Source organism: Triticum aestivum, chromosome 4A, assembly GCF_018294505.1.
Source record: "Triticum aestivum cultivar Chinese Spring chromosome 4A, IWGSC CS RefSeq v2.1, whole genome shotgun sequence".
NCBI lineage: Eukaryota > Viridiplantae > Streptophyta > Magnoliopsida > Poales > Poaceae > Triticum > Triticum aestivum.
In genome coordinates this window covers 687,034,421-687,048,026 of record NC_057803.1, presented here as the reverse complement: position 1 = coordinate 687,048,026, position 13,606 = coordinate 687,034,421, and the positions used below count along the sequence as shown (strand labels likewise).

Below are 13,606 nucleotides of genomic sequence, written 5' to 3'. Positions count from 1 at the left end.
GCAACAGTCATGACCTGGTGCCTATAACAGTCATGACCCAGAATCATCAGTTTTTATAACCTGGCAATGTTGGTAATCATAAACCGGCAAGTTCTACATCTTCAAGCCGGCTGAATATCAGTTGAATATTTGAAGACCAATATTTTTGTCAAGTCAGAGCATTGAAGGCCGACTCAAATGGATTCTTTATTTACAATATTTTCTTCTACAAGCAAATTGATTATGAAGCTGGTCTATTCACCCGGATTTTCTAGAAGAAGGAAATGATAAGGACTTAAGGATGTTCAGGTGCCGACTTACAAGAATATTTAACCCGGAGCACAACCTGTTAAATTTGTTTTTGAGTTTTGTTTACAGGATCAGTTTAACATGGATAAATCCAAATTAAATTGGGGGCTAATGTCGGGGATATACCCCGCGGTATGACCCGACCGGATATATGACCCGACCGGACTTGGTGTTTCATTGGTGACCCGCCAGAGGATTGGCGACTCACGTGTCTGGCGGTTCACTGGTGTGAGGACTCACGAGTCTGAAGACTCATTGGTGACCCGACGGGTGTTTCAGATGGATGACAAGGCCTAATGCCCAGAAGGCCGGCTCATGATATGGTGGGCCGGCTTAAAGAGGAAAGGCGTGAGGAATATTTCCCTTACAAGAAATCAAGACCCGGATTTGTATCTGGCTTGTAATAGAAGATAGACTAATCCTAGTCCTACTGGGACTCCTCATGTAATCCGCCCCTTCAACTTATATAAGGAGGGGCAGGGCACCCCAAGAGGGAGAGGATCTTTAGGGCTAGACATAACTAGGAGAGCCGGTTTACGGCAACTCCCTCGTGATGATAATAAGACATAGCCACAAACAGCACGTGGGGTTGTTACCGGATGATGTTTCCCGGGGCCCGAAGCTGTCTAAACCCTTGTCTTGTGTTGCATCTCTCGATTCCGCTCAACCCCTCTCAAGCTACCACATAGATGCGTTGGCCTCACGACTAAGTCCTCACACTAGGACATCTGTCGTGACAATTTCACAACAGAATCCTTGTAAGCTTCTTGTCATCCGCTTATTTATATGCTTAAACTCAGCAGGTAGTCTCGTTTGGCCTGGGGTCATAGTCGAAGCGAAATGCGCTTCGTTTGCTGGGTCGTTTTGAGGCCATCATACCGGCTACGTGCCGGATCCCGATCTTCCGCCCACCGCCTCTTGCGAGACGAGGGACCATATGCCGCGTCCCGATTCCCGATGAGAGGGGCTGCGAGCATGTTTTGGCGCGATGCTCAGCTGGCATGCTTGAAACGCGTAATTTGCCATATAAAAAATATTCGATTTGCCATGCTTAAAATCCGACGTCAGATTTTTTAGCATTTACGTAATCAAATGGGCAGAGTAATTTCAGCGGCACCCGGTTTTGACGGCGGTTGGGCTTCCCAAGAGGACCAAGGAGGAGAAGAGCACTTCGTTCTCCGCGGAGGCCACCCGCACCCACACCACACCCACTGGAGGAGGCAGACGGCGCCCCGTCAATTTGGTCGGGTCACGGCAGCAACCCTAGCTGACGCCGCGGTGAGAGCGAGCCCAGCCCCCACCCCCCACCCCCCACAGCAAGCAGGAGCTCGGGCCCGAGAGGAGGAGCCACCGCACCACACCACGCCACGCCACCAGAAAATTCCCTCCCCCCTTCCCCTCCCCCTCCCCACGCGGTGCTGCTCCCCCCAAAATTCCCCACCCCTCCGCCCCGCCGTCTCGCCCCCGCCCCCGCCCCCGCCCCCGGCCACCGCCATGCGCATCCGGCGCTACGCCGCGCGCCTGCTCGCCTCCTCGGCCCCCGCCGCGCCCCCGCCGCAGCCCGCGCCCTGGCTCCACGCCGCCGCCGACGACTGCGCCATCTGCGAGCTCACCCGCGGCTCCGACCCGCAGGTACCCACTCCCCCCTCCCCCTCCCCCATCCGCATTACATCGCCCTGCCTGCCCTCTGGGGAAAGCGGCGATTTTGGCTCGGCTGGAACGGGGGTCCGGTCCTCACGCTCGCTTGTGCGTTCCGCGGAATCGCAGGTTGCTCCGGACGGGGTTAAGCACAAGGGGCACATTGCCGGCCTGGAGCCGGAGGGCGAGCTGCTCAAGGGCGACCAGGACCACCGCGCCCGCCTACCTCAGCAACCTCCCGTCCTTGAAGGTGCGTGCCTTCTACGCTGCCACACCCTACTACTGTTTTTTTCGGTCACTTCAGTGCTTAAAAACGTGTGGCTTCTTCTATTCTCCAAACAAAAATGCTTGGCTTTTTATTCAAAAAATGATTGGCTTGCTACTAATGTTTGAAATATTTGTTCTCTTGGTGTTTGACAAATGATTCCAGCTCAAGAATGTGAGGTGGGCCATGAGCACTCTGTGATTAAAGGTTCTGTGAGGCCAGAATCTATGGAGGAGACTACTCTGGTCAGCGAAGCTGCTACTGAGCCGCTAGTCATGGAAGGAGTCCATGTTGTTGATGAAGCTACTGCTGAGCAGGAGGTTGGAGTGGCAACTCCTCTTGTGAATGGCTCTGTCACTGACCCGGAGGTTATCGGGGGAGCTTCTCTTGTGAGTGGATCGATCACTGAGACAGAAGTTATGAGTGGAGTTTCTCTCGCTGATGAAGCTGCTGGGGAGCGAGACGTTTCAGTGGGAGTTTCCCTTGTGAGTGGATCGATCGCTGGGCCAGAGGTTATAAGTGGAGCTTCTCTCGCCGATGAAGCTGTTGCTGAGACAGAAGTTTCAGGGGGACTTTGTCTTGTGAGTGAAGCTGCAACTGAGGCAGCAGATGTAGCCACCTCATCGGGAATTACAACCGGGGCTCCCCTTGACAACAAAGGCGTTGCAGATCCAGATACTGAAATGGGAGCTCCTACCATCCATAAATCTGCTTCCGAAGCTGCAACTGAGGCAGCAGACGCAGCCATCAGGTCGGAAGTTACAACTGGAGCTCCCCTTGACAACAAAGGTGTCGCAGAGCACGATATTAAAATGGGCGCTTCTCCTGTCGACGAATCTGCTTCTGAAGCTGCAACTGAGGCAGCAGATTTAGTCACCACACCAGGAGCTCCCCTCGACAACCAAGGTGTTGCAGAGCCAGATATTAAAATGGGAGCTTCTCCTGTCAATGAATGTGCTGCTAAAACTGCAACTGAGGCTGCAGATGTAGTCGCCGCTCTGAGAGTTACAACTGTAGCTTCCTTCGACAACAAAGGTGTTGCAGAGCCAGATACTAAAATGGAAGCTTCTCCTGCCAATGAATCTGCTGCTGAAATGGATTTTCTACACTCAGGTTCCCTTGTTACTGAAGCTGCAACTCATCCAGGACTACCAGAAAGAGTTTCTCTTGCTAATGGAGCTGCTACTGAGCGAGAGGTTTCAGAGGCAGGTTCACTTGTGAGTGAACCTGCAGCTGAGGCAGCAGACGTAGTCACCGCGTTGGAAGTTACAACTGGAGCTCCCCTTGACAATGAAGGCACTGCAGAACCGGAAATTAAAATTGGACCTTCTTTTGCGAATGAATCTACTGCTGAAATGGATTCAGTACTGTTAGGTTCACTTGTTACTGAAGCTACAACTCATCCTGGACTTATAGGAAGAGTTTCTCTTGTCACTGAGACAGGAGTTACAGGAGGTGCTAACCTCGACACTGAAGTTTCCATAGAACCAGAAGATACAGGTCGACCTTCTCTTGTAAATGAATCTACCGAATTGGAAATTACACGGGGGGTTTCTATTGCTACCGATGCTGCTTCAGAACCAGAAGTTACTGGCCAAGCTTCCGCTTGTAGTGGAGATAGTGATGCTGCTTTAAATGAGCCAGAAACTCTTGACTGCGATTTGGATAGTGCCAATGTGCAGATTGAAAATGCAGGAGAGTCTGTTGCCACCAAAGTGCAACCTTCTAGAGACGACAGGGGAGATGTTTGTTCTATGAATGCCATGAGCACTTGTCCTGTTACGGACAAGAGTCTAGCTTTTGATGAAGTAATACCACAGGATGATGCACCCAGTGTTTCATGTGCATCAGGCGTAGTTGTTAGAAGTGTTGGTCAATCAGAGAGAACTGATGTCATATGTTATGCCAGGCGCAGAGGTAAAAGAAAGCTGGATATGGAAGAAACAAAGACAGACCAACTTGAAATGGGTGATGGTGACATCTATGGTCAGTGTGAGGAAAAGGCGACATTTGACATAACTGTTCCTTGTGAGAGTACGATGTCAAACGCTGAATCTGCAGACATTAAACTCGCCGACATAAAGAGAGGTCTTGTGGACAATTCAGCCTCAAGCAAGGGTAAAAAGAGGAAGGGACGATTTGAATGTGACATTGACTACTGCCACATGACATTCAAGAAAAGAGCCGAACTTTCTGTCCACAAGAAGAACATGTGCACGATCAAGTCATGTGGCAAACATTTTAGATCCCACAAGTATCTGAGACGCCACCAGAGCATTCACAACGAGGAGACACCTTACAAGTGTCCGTGGGAAGGTTGCAGTATGGCTTTCAAGTGGACATGGGCTCTGGCTGATCATTTCCAAGTTCATACAGGGGAAAAGCCCTATAAATGCAGGACGCCGGGGTGTAGCAAGATATATAAGTATGTTTCGGACTTTACCCGGCATAGGATGAGGTGCAAACCGCAGAGGTAAAATCTTGCTCAACATTGCAGAGTTAGGATAGGAGTAAAGCCTGCGCTTGCCACTGTAGATGGTTTTATTATTTGTTGGAAGTTCCTTGGCCCAATTGTTCTGAGTTCTGACAACTTACAGCGGGATTGTTGTTTCTTTATTGAAGAAAAAATGTCACAATCTTTAGTTTAGAAGCTTTAACTATGCTGTTCTCGAACATCGGTGTACATTTCCAAAAGCTGTTTGATAAGATCCGCAGTGTTTGTTTCTTACAGTGGTGATGTCTGTTCTTCACAGGGGTGATATATGAAATCCGAGAGTTGTAAATAAGTTGTTTTTATTCTGTTTCAGGATACTACTGCAATGCCTATGCATTTACAGATTTGCATGCTTGAACATTTGCTGCAAAATACAAGATGGCCTGTTTATTTTGCTTAGTTATTCACCTATACTAGAAGGGTTGGGCGCGCTTTGCTGCGCCATTGATGTTGTTGGGTTTTCATATTTTGGTACTCCCTCTGTTTTAAACTTTACGGTGATTAGTTTTTTGAAAAGTCAAACCTCTTTAAGTTTTGACCGAATTTGTAGAGAAATATATCGGTATCCATAATATCAAATCGGTATCATTAGATTCATCATGAAATCAATTTTTCATACTTTATATAATTAGTATTGTGGGAGTCGATAATTTTGGCTCTGAACTTGGTCAAAGTTAAAGAATTTTGACTTTTGAAAAAATGAATACAGCTTATATTTTGGAAATCGTTGATCCAGTCAAAATGTGAACCAATTCTAAAATTGAATATCTTAATCGAACGGGAGAGCTTCAAAATTAAGGAGCATAGTAAATTAAAAGAATTGCATTAGAGAACTCCTTGAGAAATTGTTGACACAGTGAAAATCAAGTGACCCAATTTTAAATTGGAGACCTCAATTGAATGTGAGGCCTTAAAAATTAGGGAGCATGGTGCTATAGAGGATTGAGCCATATAGTTATCTTCCTGGATGTCTAATAAGCCATGAAGTTGTTCAATCATTAACTGCTGCAATGCTTGCACTTCCATGAAGAGCTTTGAAAATAGATAGCGTGCACGTCTATTTATCCATTTGAAGTGCTTCTTCTGTGCATTTCTGGAAGAAAAACGATACGTAAATCATAAAGCACTGGATGGTATCAACCAAACTGGTAATGACTGCAACCTAAGAATACATGCCCTTTCATATGGTTAAGCACAGCAGCACAGGAGTAGTTTCTTAGATTATTTGTTCGTTGAAATTAGAATTTGTCCTGTTCTCTGACTGGGTGTGTCTGCTGTTAAGGCTTTGATACTCGCGGCACCTTTGATCCCACCCGATTCATTCCTTGTGTTGGGAACATGTTCTAAATTTGCTTTGACACATAAATGATTTCTTTTGCCTTGCTAGCAATGTAGTAGAAATGAACATGTACTAAATCTGTTTTTTCTGCTTTACAATTATCAGTGATCTTCCTGGCTTCTACATAAAGGTAAAATCTAGTTCATTTGGTAGATTTCAACTAGCTTGGAAAAGGCAAAACCATATGCTTATGCAGTTAAGCTTCAGCATTCTGCAGTACATAAATGCATCATGTGATATTTTTTGTATTGATTGCCAAAGAAAAACCTAACCGTATTTGAGCTTCTGGACCCTGTAGTGGTTGCCTATATGTCACTGATGGTATTATCTACCTTCCCTGCCCAGTTTGACATTTGATTTCTCATAGGCAAGTATCTCTGACAGATGTGAGCATATATTCTTGCATCTCGAGATGATCTTGGGTAGCTTGCATATGCATATTTACTCAAGGATCATTGATTTATGTTATAGGCTGCAGTCATGCTTGCATTAGCATCAGTTCGTGCTATGTGACTGTTCTTTTTGGTCGCCCCAATGTCCCTGTGTGATGTTTCATAATAATCCAGAGCTAATTAGGGCACCGGTTCATGTCCCATGATCTGTTCACTATCCACAGTAATTCAGAGCTGTAGATATAGACTGAGCGGTGAGAACTAACTTGTTCTTTACTCCTTTTTAGTATGTTGGATTGAACACTTGACCTCAAAATAATATCGCTTTGATTAACATATCATGTGATAGTTTTTTGTATTGATTGCAAAAGAAAAAACAAATGCCATTCGGGCTTCTGGGGGATGGAGTAGAGTTACCTCTATACCACTGATGATATTAACCACCTTCCCTGCCCAGTTTGATATTTGGTTTCTCATACAGGGAGTCGTTAGTAAGTTCATGTTATGTGCCTGTTCTTTTCGTTGGCCCAACTTTGCGTGTGACGTGACAATAATTCAGAGCTAATTAGGGGCCAGTTCATCTCTCAGTATTTATCCACTATCCACAGTACTTGAAGGGCAGTAGATAGAGATGGAGCAGTGAGAGCTGTAGATAGAGACAGGAAGGAGAAACAGAGACGGGAGGACGGAAATAGAACAAAGAGGTTGAGAGGAGGGATAAATGTTAATGACATTTTGGTTATTTTCAGAGACCACTTGTAAGTAATGTCACAAAAATATTATTTTTTTTGCTTTACTGTGTGGCCAAATGCCAAAACGTGTCTGCAATTTACTTGCGACGGTTGTGTGAGCAAATATGTCAGCAATTTACGTGTGATGGTTGATCGTAAGTTCTCTGTCTCGAAATGGATTGATAAGTCTATAGCTTTCAAATGACAATTGACAAACATGGATTTTCTCCCAAGCTGGAATTCTTGCCAAAACAACCAAATCCAATTCCCTGTATGTAAAAACAGATATACAATACAACACACTCAGAGTTCACATGATCATTGCAAGTAAATGCTGCAAACAAGCAAACATGAATGATCAATGGAACCTCTAGTTAGGTTGGCATCATAGCACCTGGGTTTTAATCATCTGTTTTGTTCTTCACTCAGACTAGGCGCTCCTTCTTGCGGATGGGCCGAACAGTGTGTAGTAGTGGTAATCTGTTGGAAATATGCCCTAGAGGCAATAATAAAAGCATTATTATTATATTTCCTTGTTCATGATAATTGTCTTTATTCATGCTATAATTGTGTTATCCGGAAATCGTAATACATGTGTGAATAATAGACACCAACATGTCCCTAGTAAGCCTCTAGTTGACTAGCTCGTTGATCAACAGATAGTCATGGTTTCCTGACTATGAACATAGGATGTCATTGATAACGAGATCACATCATTAGGAGAATGATGTGATGGACAAGACTCAATCCTAAACATAGCACAAGATCGTATAGTTCGTTTGCTAGAGTTTTCCAATGTCAAGTATCTTTTCCTTAGACCATGAGATCGTGTAACTCCCGGATACCGTAGGAGTGCTTTGGGTGTACCAAATGTCACAACGTAACTGGGTGACTATAAAGGTATACTACGGGTATCTCCGAAAGTGTCTGTTGGGTTGACACGTATCAAGACTGGGATTTGTCACTCCGTATGACGGAGAGGTATCACTGGGCCCACTCGGTAATACATCATCATTATGAGCTCAAAGTGACCAAGTGTCTGGTCACGGGATCATGCATTACGGTACGAGTAAAGTGACTTGCCGGTAACGAGATTGAACAAGGTATTGGGATACCGACGATCGAATCTCGGGCAAGTAGCATACCGATTGACAAAGGGAATTGTATACGGGGTTGCTTGAATCCTCGACATCGTGGTTCATCCGATGAGATCATCGAGGAGCATGTGGGAGCCAACATGGGTATCCAGATCCCGCTGTTGGTTATTGACCGGAGAGCGATCTCGGTCATGTCTACATGTCTCCCGAACCCGTAGGGTCTACACACTTAAGGTTCGGTGATGCTAGGGCTGTAGGGATATGTATATGCAGTAACCCAAATGTTGTTCGGAGTCCCGGATGAGATCCCGGACGTCACGAGGAGTTCCGGAATGGTCCGGAGGTAAAGAATTATATATAGGAAGTGCTATTTCGGCCGTCGGGACAAGTTTCGGGGTCACCGGTATTGTACGGGGACCACCGGAAGGGTCCCGGGGGTCCACCGGGTGGGGCCACCTGCCCCGGGGGGCCACATGGGATGTAGAGGTGTGCGCCTTGGCCTATATGGGCCAAGGGCACCAGCCCCAAGAGGCCCATGCGCCAAGAGATAAGGGAGGAAAGAGTCCTAAAGGGGGAAGGCACCTCCTAGGTGCCTTGGGGAGGAGGGATTCCTCCCTTGGCCGCCGCCCCCCTAGGAGATTGCATCTCCTAGGGCCGCCCCCCCTAGGCTCCCTATATATAGTGGGGGGAGGAGGGCCTCTCAAACCACGCCTTTGGTGCCTCCCTCTCCCTCTCCAACACATCCTCCTCCTCCATAGAGCTTGGCGAAGCCCTGCCAGAGTACTGCAGCTCCATCACCACCACGCCGTCGTGCTGCTGCTGGAGCCATCTTCCTCAACCTCTCCTTCCCCCTTGCTGGATCAAGAAGGAGGAGACGTTACGCTGACCGTACGTGTGTTGAACGCGGAGGTGCCGTCCATTCGGCGCTAGGATCTCCGGTGATTTGGATCACGTCGAGTACGCCTTCCTCATCCCCGTTCTTTGAACGCTTCCGCGCGTGATCTACAAAGGTATGTAGATGCAATCCGATCACTCGTTGCTAGATGAACTCCTAGATGGATCTTGGTGAAACCGTAGGAAAATTTTTGTTTTCTGCAACGTTCCCCAATAGTGGCATCATGAGCTAGGTCTATGCGTAGTTCTCTTGCACGAGTAGAACATAATTTTTTGTGGGCGTTGATGTTGTCAACTTTCTTGCCGCTACTAGTCTTATCTTGCTTCAACGGTATTGTGGGATGAAGCGGCCCGGACCAACCTTACACGTACGCTTACGTGAGACCGGTTCCACCGACTAACATGCACAAGTTGCATAAGGTGGCTGGCGGGTGTCTGTCTCTCCCACTTTAGTTGGAGCGGATTCGATGAAAAGGGTCCTTATGAAGGGTAAATAGAAGTTGACAAATCACGTTGTGGCTTTAACGTAGGTAAAAAAACGTTCTTGCTAGAGCCCTTTTTCAGCCACGTAAAACTTGCAACAACAATTAGAGGACGTCTAACTTGTTTTTGCAGCAAGTGCTTTGTGATATGATATGGCCAAAGTTGTGATGAATGATGAATGAAATATATGTGATGTATGAAATGTTCATGCTATTGTAATAGGAATCACGACTTGCATGTCGATGAGTATGACAACCGGCAGGAGCCATAGGAGTTGTCTTTATTTTTGTATGACCTGCGTGTCATTGAGAAACGCTATGTAAATTACTTTACTTTATTGCTAAACGCGTTAGCCGTAGTAGTAGAAGTAATAGTTGGCGAGCAACTTCATGGAGACATGATGATGGAGACACGATGATGGAGATCATGGTGTCATGCCGGTGACAAGATGATCATGGAGCCCCAAGATGGAGATCAAAGGAGCTATGTGATATTGGCCATATCATGTCACTGTTATTATTTAATTGCATGTGATGTTTATCATGTTTTATACATCTTGTTTGCTTAGAACGACGTAAATAAGATGATCCCTCATAATAATTTCAAGAAAGTGTTCCCCCTAACTGTGCACCGTTGCGACAGTTTGTTGTTTCGAAGCACCACGTGATGATCGGGTGTGATAGATTCCAACGTTCACATACAACGGGTGTAAGACAGATTTACACATGCAAACAGTTAGGTTGACTTGACGAGCCTAGCATGTACAGACATGGCCTCGAAACACAGAAGACCGAAAGGTTGAGCATGAGTCGTATAGAAGAAACGATCAACATGAAGATGTTCACCGATGTTGACTAGTCCGTCTCACGTGATGATCGGACACGGCCTAGTTAACTCGGATCATGTTATACTTAGATTACAGGAGGGATGTCTATCTAAGTGGGAGTTCATTGAATAATTTGATTAGATGAACTTAATTATCATGAACTTAGTCTAAAATCTTTACAATATGTCTTGTAGATCAAATGGCCAACGTAGTCCTCAACTTCAACGCGTTCCTAGAGAAAACCAAGCTGAAAGACGATGGCAGCAACTACACGGACTGGGTCCGGAACCTGAGGATCATCCTCATAGCTGCCAAGAAAGATTATATCCTACAAGCACCGCTGGGTGACGCACCTGTTCTCCCTGCAGAACAAGACGTTATGAACGCTTGGCAGGCACGTACCGATGACTACTCCCTCGTTCAGTGCGGCATGCTTTACAGCTTAGAGCCGGGGCTCCAAAAGCGTTTTGAGAGACACGAAGCATATGAGATGTTCGAAGAGCTGAAAATGATTTTCCAAGCTCATGCCCGGGTCGAGAGATATGAAGTCTCCGACAAATTCTTCAGCTGTAAGATGGAGGAAAATAGTTCTGTCAGTGAGCACATACTCACAATGTCTGGGTTACATAACCGCTTTACTCAGCTGGGAGTTAATCTCCCGAATGACGCGGTCATTGACAGAATCCTTCAGTCGCTTCCACCGAGCTACAAGAGCTTTGTGATGAACTTCAATATGCAGGGGATGGAAAAGACCATTCCTGAAGTATTTGAAATGCTGAAATCAGCAGAGGTAGAAGTCAAAGAGGAACATCAAGTGTTGATGGTGAATAAAACCACTAAGTTCAAGAAAGGCAAGGGTAAGAAAACCTTCAAGAAGGACGGCAAGGGAGTTGCCGCGCCCGGCAAGCAAGCTGCTGGGAAGAAGCCAAAGAATGGACCCAAGCCCGAGACTGAGTGCTTTTATTGCAAGGAAAGTGGTCACTGAAAGCGGAACTGTCCCAAATACTTAGCAGACAAGAAGGCCGGCAAAACGAAAGGTATATGTGATATACATGTAATTGATGTGTACCTTACCAGTACTCGTAGTAGCTCCTGGGTATTTGATACCGGTGCAGTTGCTCACATTTGTAACTCAAAGCAGGAGCTGCGGACTAAGCGGAGACTGGCGAAGGACGAGGTGACGATGCGCGTCGGGAATGGTTCCAAGGTCGATGTGATCGCCGTCGGCACGCTACCTCTACATTTACCTACGGGATTAGTTTTGAACCTCAATAATTGTTATTTAGTGCCAAGTTTGAGCATGAACATTGTATCAGGATCTCGTTTAATACGAGATGGCTACTCATTTAAATCCGAGAATAATGGTTGTTCTATTTATATGAGAGATATATTTTATGGTCATGCTCCGATGGTGAATGGTTTATTCTTAATGAATCTCGAGCGTAATGCTACACATATTCATAGTGTGAATACCAAAAGATGTAAGATTGATAATGATAGTCCCACCTACTTGTGGCACTGCCGCCTTGGTCACATAGGTGTCAAACGCATGAAGAAGCTCCATGCAGATGGACTTTTAGAGTCTCTTGATTACGAATCATTTGACACGTGCGAACCATGCCTCATGGGTAAAATGACCAAGACTCCGTTCTCAGGAACAATGGAGCGAGCAACCAACTTATTGAAAATCATACATACTGATGTGTGCGGTCCAATGAGCGTCGAGGCTCGCGGTGGCTATCGTTATGTTCTCACCCTCACTGATGACTTGAGTAGATATGGGTATGTCTACTTAATGAAACACAAGTCTGAAACTTTTGAAAAGTTCAAGGAATTTTAGAGTGAGGTTGAGAATCAACGTGACAGGAAAATCAAGTTCCTGCGATCGGATCGTGGAGGAGAATACTTGAGTCATGAGTTTGGCACACACTTAAGAAAATGTGGAATAGTTTCACAGCTCACGCCGCCTGGAACACCTCAGCGTAATGGTGTGTCCGAACGTCGTAATCGCACTCTATTAGATATGGTGCGATCTATGATGTCTCTTGTCGATTTACCGCTATCTTTTTGGGGGTATGCTTTAGAGACTGCCGCATTCACTTTAAATAGGGCTCCGTCGAAATCTGTTGAGACGACACCGTATGAATTATGGTTTGGGAAGAAACATAAGCTGTTGTTTCTGAAAGTTTGGGGATGCGATGCTTATGTCAAGAAACTTCAACCTGAAAAGCTCGAACCCAAGTCGAAAAAATGCGTCTTCATAGGATACCCTAAAGAAACTATTTGGTATACCTTCTACCTCAGATCTGAAGGCAAGATCTTTGTTGCCAAGAATGGATCCTTTCTAGAGAAGGAGTTTCTCTTGAAAGAAGTAAGTGGGAGGAAAGTAGAACTTGATGAAGTATTACCTCTTGAACCGGAAAATGGCGCAACTCAAGAAAATGTTCCTAAGGTGCCTGCACCGACTAGAGAGGAAGTTAATGATGATGATCATGAAACTTCAGATCAAGTTGCTACTGAACTTCGTAGGTCCACAAGGACACGTTCCGCACCAGAGTGGTACGGCAACCCTGTCTTGGAAATCATGTTGTTAGACAACGGTGAACCTTCGAACTATGAAGAAGCGATGGCGGGCCCGGATTCCGACAAATGGCTAAAAGCCATGAAATCCGAGATAGGATCCATGTATGAAAACGAAGTATGGACTTTGACTGACTTGCCTGTTGAGCGGCGAGCCATAGAAAATAAATGGATCAAGACGCCTCATAGGTCTTTCACAAAGCACATACCTTGATAAGATATTGAAGAAGTTCAATATGGATCAGTCTAAGAAGGGGTTCTTGCCTGTGTTGCAAGGTGTGAAATTGAGCTCAGCTCAATGTCCGACCACGGCAGAAGATATAGAAGAGATGAGTGTCATCCCCTATGCCTCAGCCATAGGTTCTATTATGTATGCCATGCTGTGTACCAGACCTGATGTAAACCTTGCCGTAAGTTTGGTAGGTAGGTACCAAAGTAATCCCGGCAAGGAACACTGGACAGCGGTCAAGAATATCCTGAAGTACCTGAAAAGGACTAAGGAAATGTTTCTCATCTATGGAGGTGACGAAGAGCTTGTTGTAAAGGGTTACGTCGACGCTAGCTTCGACACAGATCTGG

The 13,606-nt window shown here is 45.9% G+C and overlaps 1 protein-coding gene across 1 annotated transcript; it reads left to right on the top strand.

The window, feature by feature from the left end:
- The first annotated feature begins 1,751 nt into the window (after positions 1–1,751).
- Positions 1,752–5,005, top strand: LOC123088154 (protein sister of odd and bowel). The gene is made up of 3 exons (XM_044510327.1): positions 1,752–1,920; positions 2,056–2,176; positions 2,357–5,005. Exons 1-3 carry the CDS (start codon positions 1,783–1,785, stop codon positions 4,666–4,668), a joined length of 2,571 nt encoding a protein of 856 aa, XP_044366262.1. The 5' UTR covers positions 1,752–1,782; the 3' UTR covers positions 4,669–5,005.
- Positions 5,006–13,606: the final 8,601 nt, after the last annotated feature.

Bases quoted from the DNA above. Each gene is read 5' to 3' on its own strand.
- LOC123088154 (XM_044510327.1), top strand. From the start codon at position 1,783: ATGCGCATCCGGCGCTACGCCGCGCGCCTGCTCGCCTCCTCGGCCCCC. The intron at 1,921-2,055 runs GTACCCACTCCC...GCGGAATCGCAG, and splicing joins CCCGCGGCTCCGACCCGCAG to GTTGCTCCGGACGGGGTTAA. The intron at 2,177-2,356 runs GTGCGTGCCTTC...AAATGATTCCAG, and splicing joins GCAACCTCCCGTCCTTGAAG to CTCAAGAATGTGAGGTGGGC.